The sequence below is a fragment of the Cryptomeria japonica genome, chromosome 4 (genome assembly GCF_030272615.1).
Source record: "Cryptomeria japonica chromosome 4, Sugi_1.0, whole genome shotgun sequence".
Classification (NCBI taxonomy): domain Eukaryota; kingdom Viridiplantae; phylum Streptophyta; class Pinopsida; order Cupressales; family Cupressaceae; genus Cryptomeria; species Cryptomeria japonica.
Genome location: NC_081408.1, coordinates 384774854 through 384792437, shown reverse-complemented (window position 1 = coordinate 384792437; position 17584 = coordinate 384774854). Strand labels below are relative to the sequence as shown.

The following is a 17584-nucleotide window of genomic DNA, read 5'->3' as shown; positions in this document are numbered from 1 at the left end:
GTTGGGGCCCCAAATGTGGTACAAGTGGTCACCAATTCAACGCGTGTGTGCAAATTGGTTAGTTTGATGGTGAAGGCTGCTTACAAGCACATCTTTTGGACCACATGTTGTATTCATGCGTTGAATAATGCATTGAAAGACATAGGGAAAATAGATTGGATCAAGCAAGTGATGGTAGATGTTAGAGACATTCAAATGTTCATTTGCAACCACCACACCTTGCTCCCTTCAAAACATTTTCAAAGGAGTTCCTCAAACCTGTTGAGATAAGATATGCAAGTTATTTCATTTTGTTAGAGAGGATGCTTGAGGTGCATGAGCCTCTACAATTGATGATGGTGAGTTTAGAGTGGAGTACATGACCTAATTCAAACTCTACTAAAGGAAAATCCATCAAACAAAAAATCCTTGATGATGATTGGTGGTCCACTATGAGGTAAGACATTGCTCATTTTATTAAAAATCAAATATTAAATTGCTAATTTTCATACTAAGTTTCTGATTTTAATATTTTTTATTTTATTGTTCAATGATCCAACTTTTAAAGTTTCTAAGATATCAATTAACTTGTCAGTTAATTCTTTTGAAGCTTTTGTTTGCATTTTGCAAATATGTTTTCTCTTTCATCTCACCTATTGAAGATGCCATTAGATATATTGATACGGACAGAGATATGAGACATTTGACAGCATGCTTGGGAAGATAAAGAGAACAATTTTGGCTAAGGATCATACATTGAGATTATATGAGTAACATATTAAGCCCATTGTGATGCGGAGGTGGAAACCAATGAATAGCTCACTTCATATGGTAGCCTTTGCTCTGAATCCCAAATGATATGCAACAACAGAGGTAAGGTTGCCTCCAAGTGACGATGAAGAGATTTTACATGGGCTAATGCAGGCCTATAATAAGATGTATTCAGAGGAGGAGCATTCAATACTTCACACACTATTCCTTGACTTCACAAATCTTTGTGGTCCAACATACAGTAGACCACAAGCAAGGTTTTTGTTGGATACAGCTATATTAGCTTAAACTGACCCTATTTCATGGTGGACATGGAATGGCAAGGATACAACACAATTGAAGATGCTTGCCTCTCGCCTCCTTGCACAGGTTGTTAGTTCCTCTATTGCAAAGAGGAATTGGTCCACATATAGCTTTCTCCTTGAGCTATTGGGTTAGGCCCTCCTATGCCCCATGTCCGGACCCTGTCCGCATGGGTTCAAGTTCGCATCGGGTGTGGCCCAAGTGCACCCCAAGGGCCTCAAGTTCTTTATGGATCCATGTACGCAAACCCACAAAGAACCCGAGGCCCCTAGGGTGCACCTGGGCCGCACCCCAAAGAACCCAAGAGTGCTACCCCACAAGTCACTTAAAAGTGACTTAAAAAACATAAAAAATCACCTTTTTTAAAATAAAACCCTAATCCACCCCCTATAACATCATAACAACATAAAAGATGCTCATTTCCTCATTCATTCTCTTTTGTTTTACTTTTGGCATTTTGAAGGGCAGGCGGATATTTTCGAAGGAGAGCATTCATGGAGTGCTTCAGGAAGGAGAAGAGCTTGCACAAAGGAAATTCAAGCATCTAAGGTCTTTTAACGAATTTTTTCGATTTTTTTTTTTTTCTAGAAAAAGATAAAGTTCTACTATTTTTTATAAGGTTTTTTCATACTTTCATTAGCTTTTACATTGTGTAATCTTGCATTTTTTTATTTTTTTTTCTAATTTTAAAATGTTTAATTTCTTATAACAGCAAAAAAATCACAATGGCAATAAGTTTGAGCTCAGTGGGTGGGGGTTTCAAGGCTCAAAAACGAAAAATTTAAGTTGATAGAGGATCCCCTTTATGGAATTATACTACAATGCTTCAACAACTTCCAAGAGGTGGGGGATATGAATGGAATTGTAATTTTAATAAAACAAATTATAGGTGCTCGTATTAATGAGTGAGACATCACTTTTGTGGCCCTACTGGGAAAGGGATTAAAATGTGTGTAGGGCCAAATGAGCAAGGGTTGTCTGCAACACAAATAGCAGGATTCATTAGAGAACAAGAAGTTTACCAAGCTAGAAAAACTAGGAGATAATCCATCTGCAAGCCAAAAAGCAATGACTTTACCCAAAGATCATCCACTACTAGAAAAGACCTCCCATGATCCTTTCTTGGAGATGCCCTCTATGCAAGATGAAGTAGAAAATCAAAAAAATTCCCGCAAAAGAGGCCCATTGGATAGGGCATTTAAAATGGAAGCAAGAGATGTTGCAAAGCAAAAAATTGCACGTTGCATCTATGCCAATGGTCTCGTCATGACACCGTATTGATTCAGTCACCAAGATCATTCATTTCATCGCCTATAGGAGCATAGTAGACTGATCTGTAAAATTTGTTCAATAGTAATGTGTTTGCTCCATGGTGATATTTAGTTATATCCTATTTAATCATTAGTAATATTTATTTGTTTAATAATATTTAATTGCTTATTTATATTGCTATTTAATTAAAAATATTTGGAAAAGTCATATTACCTGATCAATTAGAATTAGTAATGATTAGCATTAACAAATGTGTTAAGGGAAGGGGTGCACCTAGACGTTCTTAACCTTAGATATTAATTAAGATGAATCATTGTCACTATGGTTTGTTCCATTGATAACATTAGACACGTCTCCCTAAACATGTGTAACCTTTGAAAGGATCATGTCTTTACATTAATGGAGGAAGGTTGTTTCCAGCATGGAAGTTAAGGGAGTAGTGTATGTATTGAGGAGATGAATATTGCGTGAAACTTCAGGTCAAAAAAGGTTCGACCCTCACTGCTGTGGTCATAGTTGTTACGAACATATCTCACTTAATACCAAGTAATTACTTGGAATTCATATGGATATGGAATAATATGGATAGAGAACAACTGTTTATAATCTGAAATACTATAACAAATAATATATATCAGAAACATTATTAATAATATACACTAAGGAATAATAATCGATGAATTCACAATATACATCATGCATTAATTCCTACATTCTGTTCGCAGGAATAATCAATGAATATACAATATAAGTCAATGTATATATATTAATTAATATGACATAAACGCAATTCTAAGGGAGCATTGTACTAAGAATTACAATTTAGAGATATCAAATGTATATTTAATTTAATTTATGTACTTGTGCATTCATAACACATAGGCTATTATATTAGTGGCCTAATCTTAATTCATCTACTATGCCCTACGAGTGGATAGGTTTGTGTGTGTAGGGAAAGGCGAGTAAACCCATCACAAGTGATGACGAGCCCAAGATGGGTAGGGACGTAGTCTTGGGCCTAGAGGGAGCCTCCTTGTAGGTGGTGTCAGCGCCCTATGACGGTAAACCCCATCCCTCATTAGGATTAGGGAAGAAGTTAAGGTAGGACTTAATGTAATGAATGTCGAATGTGTTATGAACTTATGAATACTAATTCATGCAAAAGATCAAGAAATATGGATTGCAATATAAAAATGTAATGTAATGTGTGATAATTCATTGGGAAACAGGCAACCTCCTAGTAAGGGGCATTATAGGTCTTCCTTTCAACTTGGTGAGATCACCATATTGGCAAGAGATGGGGGCGGCAATCAATAGTGCCCCTTCTGTTTTCACAAGTCCTGGGTATGAAAATGTAAGAACTCTTACTAGTTCTGCTCCGAAAACTTAGTTTTGACCTTTTTGACATTTCGTCAAATGGTTGGCATGCAATGCCTAAGTTCTGATTTTTTGAGTCTATATGTGTTTGTTTTGTTTGTATTTGAATAATTTGCAATTCCAAAACATATACCAATACACAGAAAAGATAACCGATAACTTGAATAAACAAATAATGAACATTCAACCCTTCAAATGAATTTTTATTGCCACCATATCAGGTCTGATAACAATGCAAATCAGGTCTGATACACTTTGTTTCAGATTACAATAACATGCAATATTTTAATATATTTACTTCAGCTCTACAAACAAAGATTGAAAATTCTTTAATCTTCATACCCGAATGACTGAAGTCAAATACTGGAAAATCTGATATGAAAGAATCAGCATCAGCAATTCTGAAGATCAGTGTGGCAATGGTAAACCCTTATTCATGGACGCTAGGCATTGATTGTTGAGTTCTGAAGAAGAATGGCACACAACCAACAATCAAATATTCTTCAACAATAATCTTCAAACTTCTGATCTACAAATAAGTAATCTTTGAAACACTTGGAAAGAGTAAGGTACTGTAGCAGTTTACTATTCATGCCTCCTTCAATCTGCATCATACCTTCTTATTTGAACCAAAACTTCTACCATTAAGTTCAGCAGCAAACTCTGAAGGTGAGTTCACCTCTCATGGAAACTTGAGGTTTCGTCCAACCTTCAAATTCCAAGGAATTTCGTCCTTAGAACAATCCAGTCACTGATTTCCAGAAACAATGGAGAAATAGGTTCAATGAAATAATCTCATAACATGCTCTTGAAGGAAGACAAAGTTTGTTTATAAAGACTCCTCAAACTCCAAATCAATCTCCACGCTCAATGTGGGATAAATCCTCCTTTACATTTAATTCCTCCTTAAGGCTCGCTTTCCCATAAAAGACATATTAATAACATTTAAAATGTTATTTCATTAAGACTTAGGGAAAACATTTAATATTTCATTAAGATTTGCATTCATAATTAATTCCTCAAATGGCCCCCTTTTCATGATGAATTGACCCTCAAGTTATAACTTATATTATCACCTTTTAATAAATAATTATCATTTAGGCCAATTAAACATTAATAACTTCTCAAATATTCATTACTTTTCAATCCCGTCTGAACCGGAGGGTTAATAACTGCATCCACTACACATCTGACTGCCTTACTAAAAATAGTAAGGGTCCCTCTCAATCAACCACTAACGTACTATAAATAGTAAGTGTGTGGAACAAAATCAAACGAAGAGCAAACTGAACCAAACGAAAAGCAATCCCGAACACTCCTGACCTCCAAAATGGAAATAAGCCTCCCGCACTGCCAACTGGGACCCTCTAATCGTCAGTCTTAGTCTACGAGGGCCAATAAATGGCTAATCCAACCATAAACCATATCATCCCAAAAAGGGGACATTACAAAAAAGGTGTGCACCACCTTATTGGCAAGAGAGAAGAATTTTATACAGACATCAATCAAACCGATTAGAGATACTTGGGTTGAATCAAGTCTTTCGATTGTTTATGATGGATGGAAAGATTGCAAAAAAACGTCCATTAATAAATCTTATTCCACTATCCCCCCAAAGAGAATATTTTTTAGGGTAGTTGATTGTGAGGGGCAACACAAAGATGCAGAGTTCATTTCCAGAATCCTCTTTGATTCCATAGATATGGTGGGTCATGAAAATGTTGTCTAAGTCATCACAAACAATGCAAAGGTTTGTAGGGTTGCAGATGCTTTTGTTGAGCAAAGATATGCACACATTTTTTGGACACCATGCACCATACACTCCTTCAACTTGGTGATGCAAGCAACTCGCACTCAAATAGATTGGGTGAAAGAAATATACCAATAGGGTGAGGAGATCCAAATGTTTGTGACAAACCACCATATGTCACAAGCCATTTTCAGGAGTTTCTCAAAGTTGCAACCACTGAAGGTAAATTTAATTTATCTATTTAATTTTATTTATGCCATGTTTAATATGTATATAATATTTTTTAATGTGTTATCGACATATTTTTTACATGAACCTAGGTTGTTGAGACCCGATTTGCATCACATATAATAGTGATGAGACGAATTTCAAAGGTGAAACAGGCATTGAGTGCCATGGTTATTAGTAACCAATAGGGTGTTTAGAAGCAATCAAATACAGAAAGGGCCCAAAAGGTTAAGTCATTGATCCTAGATGACAATTGGTAGGATCGTGTGGAATATGTCTTGAATTTCACTGAGCCTATCATGAGTATGATCAAGTATACTAATACAGAGAGAGCATGTTTGGGGGAAGTCTATGATGGCATGGACACCATGATAGAAAAAATCAGAATCACAATAGCAAAAAAAGAGAATATCCCTAAAGAAGTATTTTTCAAAAGGATTGAAAAAATCATTCTTCATCATTGGAACAAGATGACCACGTGAATGCACCTCCTTGCACATGCATTATCTCCCAAGTACTATAGCGATGAAGTAGTTTCTTTGTCAGGGAGATCTCCAACATATAGAGATTCTAAAGTTGCTATTGGGTACAAGCGGGCATTTGCTAGACTCTTCATAGATTCTGAAGTGATGGAAAGTGTTAGGAGAGAGTTTGGTTTGTTTATCTCAAGAAGAAGTCATAGTCCTTGTGCCATTAATGACCAATCCAAAATGGATATTACTACATGGTAGTATCTCCATGGTCAATATTATATGTTCTTCCAACCTCTTGCAGTCAAGATTCTATCACAAGTAGGTTTTTTTAACTTTTTATTTTGAACATTTGTATTGTAGACTTTAAATCTGACATTCTTTAATTTATTTTCTATGTTACCCGGAGACCCGTCTCCTACCCCCTGAGATGCCTACTGTAGATGCGTCTCCGTCTCCGGTACCGGAAACGTCTCCAGGAAGTTACTTCCTAATGCATAGGCCACTTAGATTGGCTATGGTACCAGTATTATAAGCAATTTTAATTTCAATTTTTGTTCAATTTTAAATTTAATGTTAAACTTTACCACTATTCTTGTTTTCAAAGTTCTATGTCATGATATTTTCTACAAATTATTACATTATATTAAAAAAAATTGGCGTCTTGAAGTACCCCCATCTCCTATTTTTTAAATTTAGTCGTACTCGTATCGGTACGAGTCTCCAAGTACCCTCATCTACCAGTAACCTTGTTTATTTTTAAGTTTTGTTGGTTTTCTCTCCAATTTTAACAAGTTGCAAGTTCTTCTGCTGCTGAACGTAATTGGTGTAAATACTCCTTTATCCACTCCATGTAGCATAACCGGTTGGCTTCAAAAAGAGCATAAGACTTGGTTTATATTCATTCCAATTTGCGTCTTCTAACACATAAGAAACAAAAATACAAGGGTGGGTCATTAAAGCATTGGGACGTAACCCTTGAGTGCACCAAATTGGATGCAACTATTGATGTTCTAACTAGAGTCACCATGAATGATGATGATCAGATACCTACACCTAATGTACCTAGTGGGAGTGGCACTGCTTTGGGTTCAAATGATTTTGAATTTGAACTTGAAGGAAATGTTGATGATCTTGATCTAGATCCTTTTGATGAATGATGAAGATGGAAGACAATTATTATTTTTGATTGTCAATTTTGTAATTGTAATGATATTCATTTGAATCGTGAACCTGGACATATATGATACATTGATATATATTATATGGCATATGACATAATATGATAATATTGAAATTTTGAACTATCAATTGCCATTTGGCATTGATCGATGATGAAGTAGCATACTATTAAATGTACTTAATTTTGTATATTTCTATAAATTTTTGCATATAATATATAGATATATATATATGGACGAACCCGACCCACAAACCTAAAGGGCGAAAAAAAAATTGCCTGAACCCACGAACCAAGTTCGCGTCCCCGAACCCGAACCGGTAACTTGGCTTTTTCCACTCGATCAAGAGGAATAGACTTACCTGTAGACAAGTGGAGAAGCTAGTGGTCGTGCATAGTGCTCTTCAACTTCAAGATCATCAAACTCCAGAGTATCAGTAGACTCCATCTTTATGGTGGGATGTTGATCCCAAAGACATAGGTTGATGAGGAGGAGACACCAAAGGGATTGGTCAGCATTTCGTTGGATGAGGTGGACCATCACAATGGGAATGACTCAGAGAAGGACTCTGATTTTGATGCAGTGTTGAAAGACACAAATTAGGGGCAGCAGTGTACTTTGTTTTTTTGTATTTTCATATCGTAATTGAAAGTGAAACTATATGGCAGCAATGTAGCCTTTGGTCATTTTGTTATAAAGTTTATAACTTGTGTGCTATTTTTTAATATCACATGCATAATGACAATGAATTCTGAAAACAATTTGATTCTCGAGTTAAGTATTAATATTAAGGTTTGAATTTTGATACAATGTTCAATTTTTATGTATACAATGTGCCAATGATAGTATAAAAAGTGCATTGAAAATTTATTAGCAACAGCACTTCTAAGTGTCATTGTGATGTGTCTTCAGACAAGTAGTGTCGCAGTTAAAACACTTCGTTGGTGAAGCGGCCACCAAGGTTCAAACCCCTGTTGGGCCATTGTGCTCGCAAGCCTTGTGTCTTCACTGGGCCATTATGCTCACGGGTTTGAACAAGTGAAGTGTGGGGATGATGTCCCCCGTTTGTGGCCTCGCCGGTTCATAGCTCCGGGTCAAAAGCATTTCACATGGAGTCGGAGGGCGTGTCATGCCAGCGTCGCCGATCACGTTAAAAAGTTTACCATGCATTATTGTAAAAACAAAAGTGTCATTGTGATGTAAATGGGCCATATTTAATAGGTCATGCAAACTGGTTAACTACATTTTTCTACCAATTATAAATCTTGTCATAATAACACCTACAATATAAACTAACAAAAAATTTGCACCCAGCAGTGCAAATGCTAGTTATAGTGATGCATTACATTACCTAGAGCAATGAAAAGAACTTCAACATTCACCAATGATAACTCAGATTAATTGAGATGGGTAGCCAATGACTCCCATATCCATGAGCGGATATTCAATATTTGGTTACAGAAAGTTTCTTACTTAAGTTACTAGAAAAAATGATTGAAAAGCTTTCCAGAAATACTATTTACTAATTTAGTCATTCCCTGACAACTTGAACTAAAAAGCAGTCTGTGTTTTTTATATTTACATGTTAACAATTAACCACCCACAAAACAGAGTTTCTCTACATAAGGTGTGTGTAGAACGTATATACAATTACCTCGGTAGATTTAACATGAAAATTAACCTCAAAGATTCCAACTTCACACACAATAAAGCCCATCTTACTTCACAAAAAAAATGGAGTGAAATTCAATTTCAAAAATAATCCAAAAACTTTACAAGTGAAACTAAAAAGAAATTCTTACCTGCTACAAAGGACAAGCCTGAAAAAGAAATTGCTGGCAGATTCTTTTTTATGTATAAAGGTTTCATTACTGTCACAGGTACTCTAAAAAGAGGTCCACGCCATGGGGCATTACAATCAATGCCATAGACTTCAAAGTAGTGCACTCCTTCAGAAAGAGAAGTTGGATCTACAAGAATGCTGAAGTAAAAAACTGAATTAAAATAAACACATCTCAAAGTATATAGGGTCCTCTACACTGAAATGCAGAAATAAAATAGCTTCCAATAACAATTCCTTATCTTTTCATATACTCTAAATTTGATTTTGTAACCTACCACCAGTATGTCTTCATTTTGGTACATTCAAAATTATATTAAAAAGATGAGAATATTTGCAGGTCATGGGATTCAACCAAATATATCATTACAATGCAACAACAATTTAACAAAGAAAAACATTAGCATAACACGACTAGCAACCAAATGAACAACACATTAATTTAACCACAAAAAAACCAACTTGCATAACCTAGTATGTCAAATCAATACTATCAGCTAAACATTGGCAATATCCTCAACATCAAACGTCAACACACAATGTACTTTAGTCACAAGAAGTCCTGGTCAATAATAAAAGGATTCCACTACATGCAGTCTTTGAAGCTCGGGACCACAGCCCACAGCCACAGATTCTTCTTTGTGGCATATCAAACCTAATGGATGGGAAATTATTTCCTTTAACTAGATAACAAGGTTGCTAGCCTCAAGCAATAGGCACGCACTGGCGCTTATAGATTGGCACAGCCCAGTCAGATCATTCGATGGTGGCCGCAACAGGCCTACAGAGCTTGTATTTTGGATTAGGTTGATGTCATGTCCCCTTTATTAATTAAGCTAAGGAAATAATAAAAATAATATCCTATTAAAAGGGCAACTTAATATTTTTTTCCCTTGGGTATGAGCATGGGAATATAATATATATATAATAATAAAAATAATATCCTATTAAAAGGGCGACTTAATCACTATCACCCTCAAAGATTATTTTCTGAATTCAGCTGCTAGAGTCATTAACAGTTTATTCTAACTGATGCAGCAGAAATCTGTTCTTTATAAAATTATAGACAGTTCCGAGTGCTCCTACACTAGACCACTTGCATCTGGCTTTTATCAGCCCCATAATAAGCAAATACAGGGAAGTATCTAAAAATTAATCACTCCTCATGGTCAAAAATCTATCTCAGCTATTTGAAGTTGCAAAACTTGTATTTGATTCATTCTCTTTTGAGGCAGATTTGTCGGATATTCTGCACAAGAAGCATGGTCATGAACATTACTCACCCATGCCCAATAACTTAGGTAGATTTGTAGTACTAAGTGCTACATGATCCATCATGAGATACACATCAATTATTCGTGAATGATCCATTCTCAAGATACTTGCTAGTACTAGTAATCATATTCAATAGTATGGTAACCATTAATTAATAATAAAATCCCCAAAAGTACATCAACAAAACAAGTTGTTGCTTTTTAAAAGCAGGTTGCCCTATGTCCTTAGAACAGGATTCCATGTGATGTCCCCATCTCAACAATCAAAACATGATAATACCCGCTTTAAAATAGAATTTAATAATAAATAATAATACAATTAAAATATAAAAAATATATATAACCAAATAAACGAATAAAATGAACTAAATAAAATCTTAATGATAATAATAAACAAGATTTAATATATAATTTATATTTGTTAAACATTAATTTTAATTTCATATTTATCAAATAATATTATAATAATATAAATTTTACACTATCATATTATTGACAAAATAACAAAGTAATTAAAAAACAAATATAATAATAAATAGATTCAGAAAAACAATATATAATAAGATAGCAATTATCCTAAACAATAAATAAAGTTAATTATTAAATTAAATATAAATAAACTGATGTGTCAGAGATTGTCCCCTCACAATAGACAATAACAGAAACAGATATTTATTTAGATTCTAATTGATATGAATAACTATTAACTATTAAATTGATGACAAAGCAGTAACTAAATATTAAATCAATTAATTATTAACTATTCAACGATGCTTATTTCTTTTGTGAAATCACATGGGGATATTAGCCCATTTCTTAAAAGTCATATCGATTACGGATGCCAGAATATAGAGGACGTGGCCATTAGAAAGTCACGTCTCTTCTAAGAGATGCGACTTTGTATCTCAGACCGCATAACTATTTATGGGTGCGTGATCGCCTGATACCGGGGATAGGAAATATAACATATTACATACTAGTTCATATTATATACCATCCGACAGAGTGCCAAAATTCATTAATAACCAGATTTCAAGCAATTACTATTCCACCGTATAGTAACTTTAATACATCTGATTTCGTAGTATTACTATAGGTAATAGTTACCGATTTCGTAATTCCATTATTAAACAGGGGAAATCATTATCGATCTATCACGGCAAGTGATAGAATTCACCATTTCTATTGTATAGGTCCATTATACCTCGGATATTACAATTGCCGTATAAATCATACTGTGTGCACCATAGCTGTATATCAGACATTATAATTATCAGATAACTGGCATGATACATGTTTATTCCATTAGGTAAATATCAGAGATTACATATATTTCATCTGATTTCCATTATTTGCTTAACTCACCTTTATTTGACATAGTAACAGTCCCAATATTTCTCCATCTCCAAGAGGGGACATTACATTCCATACTTAGTGCAATTACTTTCAAAAGATATTTTATGTATGAGTATTAAAAGTCTCTTTTTTTTTATTTAAAAAATTGATTTTCAGGTGTCTTGGGCCGTGGGTACACCTAGGTACGCCACGGGTTCACCTAGGGTACTGCCTGGGGGCTCAAGCAGTACCCTAGGCAAACCTGTGGGTGTACCAGGACTGGATTAGTACCCATAATGGATCAAGACCAGCACTGGAGCCTAAGGCAAAGAACCTGGTAACACATGTTTTAACTTTTACTCTTTTCGATGTTCAAATTTTTTATTTTGTCAAATTAGGACTATAATTATCGTGTATCCTCTAATTCTGCACTTTGTGCAACCTAAAGTAAGAAAAACAAATATGAACCCATCGTTTGACAAAGATGATTAAGAGCAAAAAAAAATTATTTGTATATCCTCTGCTTCTTCTCTTCATGCATCCTGAAGTAAGAAAACAAAAGAAAATCTGTGTATTGATCCATTGCATTATGCATAATTTGAATTTGAATTTTAAAATTATAAACTTATAAATTTTATATCATTTATTGCAATGTCACTATGAGTTTTCATGGCATGAGTAAGGATGAGGTTGAACTTGAGCCTCAACAAGTTGAGGTTGAAAGTGAAACTGCATTCAATTATGCACCTGATGAAAATTCAAAAGCAGAGAAGGATGACCATAAAACCCAAACCACTAGTTCCATTGCAAGTGCAAATGTTAAGCGCCCCTCCACAATACTGGTAAAATTTGCTAATGGTCCCCAAGATTGTTTTGCTACAAAAGCATATCTCAAAAATATAAATGTTGGACTTGTTGTGACCTTTTCACACATCGCCCCATTGCAAACGAGGACCCCCTCTTCCTTGCTTTCCGTGTCTTGTTAGTTTAAGATTTTGGCAGCGTGGCTGGCAATTTTGAGCTTCGAGTGTCCGAGTCTCAAGTTTTGAAATGCAATCATGCCTAATTGCTATTAGGGTTTTGAAACTTTGTATCCGATCAAGTGTATCAAATGTTAGATGTTAAGTGATCCTAGATTTTTGTTTAAGTGTAAGCCTTTTTGAGTGCATACGTGTTTTAAATGTTCAAGTCGGTGATATTTTTGTGCCTAAGTGCTAAAAGGTCCTCTAGGGGTTGTTTTCTCGCTCCTAGGAGGATATTTAAGTTAAATTTGCATGTTATCCTGATAGAATTCCTTTTGTCTCGCTCAAATTTTGGTGAATTTGCCTAAGTCTTAATGCATTTTATTGAAAACTGGAAGTGTCCAGATGTTTTGAGGGGAAAAATCATCAAATTTCTGATGAAAATCCATGTTTTAAGGGTCTAAACGTCAAAATTCCTTATGGAAAGAGCTTTTCCCCCACATTTCCAATGACCCAAGATTTTCCCCCACTCACAATCCTGATGGGATATGAATTTCCACCAAATTTCCGATGGACCCCATTTTTCCCCCATTCAGATTCCAGATGGAGGGCGATTTTCCACCAAAGTAAAATATTGACTAAGTGTTTGGAAATCCTCCTAATGACCCACGATTTTCCCATGGGAGTGCAGATGACTTTGATGTGGATGAAATTCATGTTCCTGATGCAAATCGATTTTCCACCAAGACAATTCATGATCAATTTAATAAATTTTTATGCAGAGGATTGTCCTGATGAAGGGCAAATTTCCCCAAATGCAATTGTGATGAAATTTTGATCTAGATAATTATCCAAATAGGGGTTGATTTTCCCCCAAGATGATTTTTGAGACTTAAGTGATGAAAATGAATTGGATTTTGACTCTAGATGGATGGCAATTTTCCCCTAGAAGTATTTTTGTGCAAATGTGATGGATTTTAATTGAGATTTTTATCCCAAAGAGGGGCGATTTTCCCCAAGGGCACATTTTAACATATTTAATAAGTTTTATTTGGATATTTTAATCCAAATATGGGACGATTTCCCCCAAGGGTCAAAAGTTGATTAAATTTTGAAGATTTTTAAATAAATGGGTCCCAAATTTAATTGTTTTTGCAATGACTAACGATTATTTAAAATCAAAAACAATTATTAAATGACTAGCAACAATAATTAATTAAAAGCACTTTCTAGAAGCAAGTCGATTTTCCCAGGCAAGCTATAAAAACAAAGTTTTATCCCACATTGCTTCTGTGGTGAAAACTCAAAGTGAAAGCAAGTTTAAAAGGAGCTGGCCAGCATTAAAATAATATTATATTTGCATAGTGTTGCATCCAAGTGGCTGATCTGGGCGATTTTTCCAGCTAGGTGATTTTTGTGAGGGGTCATTTTGATACCAATGGAGCTGAAGTTTGTTTTTGAAGATAATTTTCTGCCCAATCAGACTTGGGTGACATTTTTAGGGGGGCCATTGAAGCAAGCTTGGAGGGCGATTTTTATGAAGTGGCGCCATAGCTTAAGTTGGGCGATTTTATTTGGGAACCTGATTCCTCCATATCTTAATGAATTTTGGTGATATTTTTGAGTATTAAGGGGTTGCCATTACTTTCAGACCTTGTTGGGTGCCATTGCTGGGAGTGATTTGACCTCCATTGTTGGCTGAAGCATCATTTTTCAGACTTTATTTTCACCACCCAGCTCATTCATATCTAGGCGATTTTGTTTTAAGACCATTTTGAGGACATTTTGAGGCGTTTTCAGGGATCAACATTAATGTTGCAGGTCTGAAACACCATTGTTGCACGCTGTCCTCAGACTAAATTTTATTTCCAGCCACCTGTGTGCTCAGGCGATTTTATTGGGAAAGCATTTTTACAACTTTCAGTGGTCATTTTCTGAGTGTACTATCATCATTTGAGGTGCTGGTAAGTCTAAAACTTCATTTTTCAGACTTGTAATCAGACTGATTTCTTTTACCAGCACTCCATTCTTGCCCCGATTTGACTGCTTTGACCTTGGGAAGGTTACTTTCATCATGTATTTGCATTCTATAAGGCTGCACCCTTGTTTAAGTGACTGATTCTAAGTGTTGCAGGTTGTCTTCAGACTTTTTGGCAGCCATTAGTGAGCTTCGAAAGGTGTCTTTAGACATTTTTAGAGTGAAAATCCGACTTTTCACACCTTTCCTAAGACATTTCCAGATTTGGTATACTCCTTTGAACCTTAAATTTGATAAATTTTCTGAGTATGCTAAGGTCTTCACACTTAGTTATGTCTAAAAATGATGATTTCTAGAGATTTTATGAGGGTTTTGACCCTATTCATATCACATTTACATTCTATTTTCAGAATTCGTTAGAAATGTGGATAAAATTCCTGATTTCCATTCCTACAAAGTGTCCAAATAATTAGAAATCAGAACTTATCTAATTCTGAAAATGGCTATCAGGATGATTTTTTCCGAAGTTATTGACTTCCAGATTCGTATAGGTACCAAGTCGAAATCCGGGATTGGAGTTTGGAAGGAGCAATTGAAGATGGTCCAGGAGGGATTCTATCCAAAATCCAAATTGTCATCCAGATAGAAGGAGATCACAGATACGAACATGCACTTCCTGAATATGGAGCAGATGTGGTAGAGGATGTTCGGAACAAGAAACCAGATCACCTCTCCTACCTACGCAAACATCATGAGGAGTGGTATCTATCATGCCGCTAGATTTCCACAGTCCATACAGTGCAGCGAGTTAGTCCCGAAGTGCGCAAGGCACTACGATCCTCTCTCCAGAATGATCAAGACTCCCAAGGCCGTAACCATTGCCTACCTTGCTAAGGACACCATTGTCGAGGTGTTTGGAATCCCACGTAGTGTGGACATGAAAGATAAGACAAAGGATGAGTACGAGGCGAAGTACAAATCAAAGGTGCATGCATGCAAGACCGTTGTAAACAAAGAGTGGATGATTGAGCCAAGACCTCATCATTCCAAGGCACCCAAGACACTCATGTGCACAGATTTGAAGGAGGAATATAGCAATTTGGTATTCCTATTGAACCGAGTGATGGGGATGCCACAAGGTGCATTAAATGAAGGATGGATGTTCTATTTTATCCAGGATTGTCTAAGAGGAGTAATGATCAATTGGTCAAAAATCATCAGCGACAATCTGGATTTCCGGTTGAGAAATGTGGAGAGATCCAAGTCGTTCACCATGACTTCTTACCTTGTGTATATACTTGCACGATTTGTCACATACAAAGGATTGATATGCAGAGGTGAAGACGGGAATGGACAAGGGCAATACATAAGCTATGAATGCTATCCACAGTTGAACATGTATAGAGTTGATGATTACAGGAGGTGAATGATGCATTCACCATGTATATTAAGAGGATATTGCAAGGCGGAATCTACAAGAGGTTGTCCAAAGAGGCAACAAAATTAATTGAACGATATGGGTCATGGTACATAGAGTTCCCCACTTTCACATACCTAAGGATTCAGGGATTCCAATCCGGACCTTACAAGCTTCCTAGGTATCCTACGGATAGAATGATCCTATTGGAGGTGGTGAGAAAGCTTCTGGAATTTGATTTCATCCAAAAGGAGAAGCATAGGATAAGGATGACTTTTCCTCTTTCCATAGGGAAAACATTGAAAGTATGCCAATCCGCTGTTGCGGCTAGTACGGTGATTGAGGAGCTTGCATTCTATCGCCTTGGGGCATCCAAGAAAAGAGAAATATTTGATCCGCACAATAAGGTTGGAAAGATTAGAGGAGATAGATTCATACACAAGCAGGACATTGAAGATTATCGGGCCAACCTGATGGACGAGCAAGCAATGAAGAGAAAAATGTGGTCTAGGATGTTCGTGGATTTCATGAGAAAGTGTGAACTCTTTCTCATTCCTGATCAGGTATTGGATGATAAAGATCATACTCATCCACAATATGAAAATGAAATGAAGAGGTCTATCCTATTGCCTAGTTGGTCGGAGCAGAAGGTGACAGATTTGAATGAATTGATGAGAGAAGTCATTAGTTTCTCTAGAGAATGGGTAGACAAGCAAATGAACAGATTAGTAGATATGGGTGTTATCTTCACATATGAGAAGATGAAACAAGAAGATTTTTCTTCCAAAGATGAAATAAGGATTCATGCGAATGAAGAGAGTCAAGCTCCAAAGCGAAGGAAGAATACACCAGGAGAAACTAAGGCTAAGGGAAAGAAGATTGAAGAAGTAAAGAAGAAGAAGCAAAAGCCAAGCATTCCTTTGTCTCCCCTCAGTTTCTCATCAATCAAGGAGATTGATATGCCTGAACAGAATAGAGAATTTGAACAATGTTCTAACACGGTGATAATACCAGATAATACTTAGGAGTTGCATGCCACAACCACGTCCGCACCACCTAATGAAGAGGATGACCAGCCGAGGTCTCCCACTATCCTTTTGGAGGTTAGCTTGGGAAACAATGTGTATGATTTGAGTAAGGACAATCATGATGATGATATTATCTCAGCATTGAAGGAACTTGATCGAGAGATGTGTCTTGATGACACGATGGAGATGACTGCTATTCCCGATTGACTAATGAAGAGCATGGAGAAAAGTAAGAAAATGGTGGATGTACAGCCTATTGATGATATTGATGACTACTTAGCCAGGAGCAATCGGGAGAAAGAACCTAAGAGGGTTGAGATACTTTCGAACATAGCTAGAGATGAAATTGGAATGTGGATTGCACAGGTGGCTATATCGATTTGTGATGTGACTATGGACATGGCTACTCCTATGGATTT

The 17584-nt window shown here is 36.0% G+C and overlaps 1 protein-coding gene across 1 annotated transcript in view; it reads right to left on the bottom strand.

The window, feature by feature from the left end:
* The window catches only part of LOC131074641 (tripeptidyl-peptidase 2), a 284234-nt gene that overhangs the window by 164179 nt on the left and 102471 nt on the right, over positions 1–17584 (bottom strand). The window contains exon 17 of the mRNA XM_058011296.2: positions 9134–9312. Coding sequence (XP_057867279.2) covers positions 9134–9312 — 179 coding nt within the window. The remainder of the gene's footprint in view (positions 1–9133; positions 9313–17584) is intronic.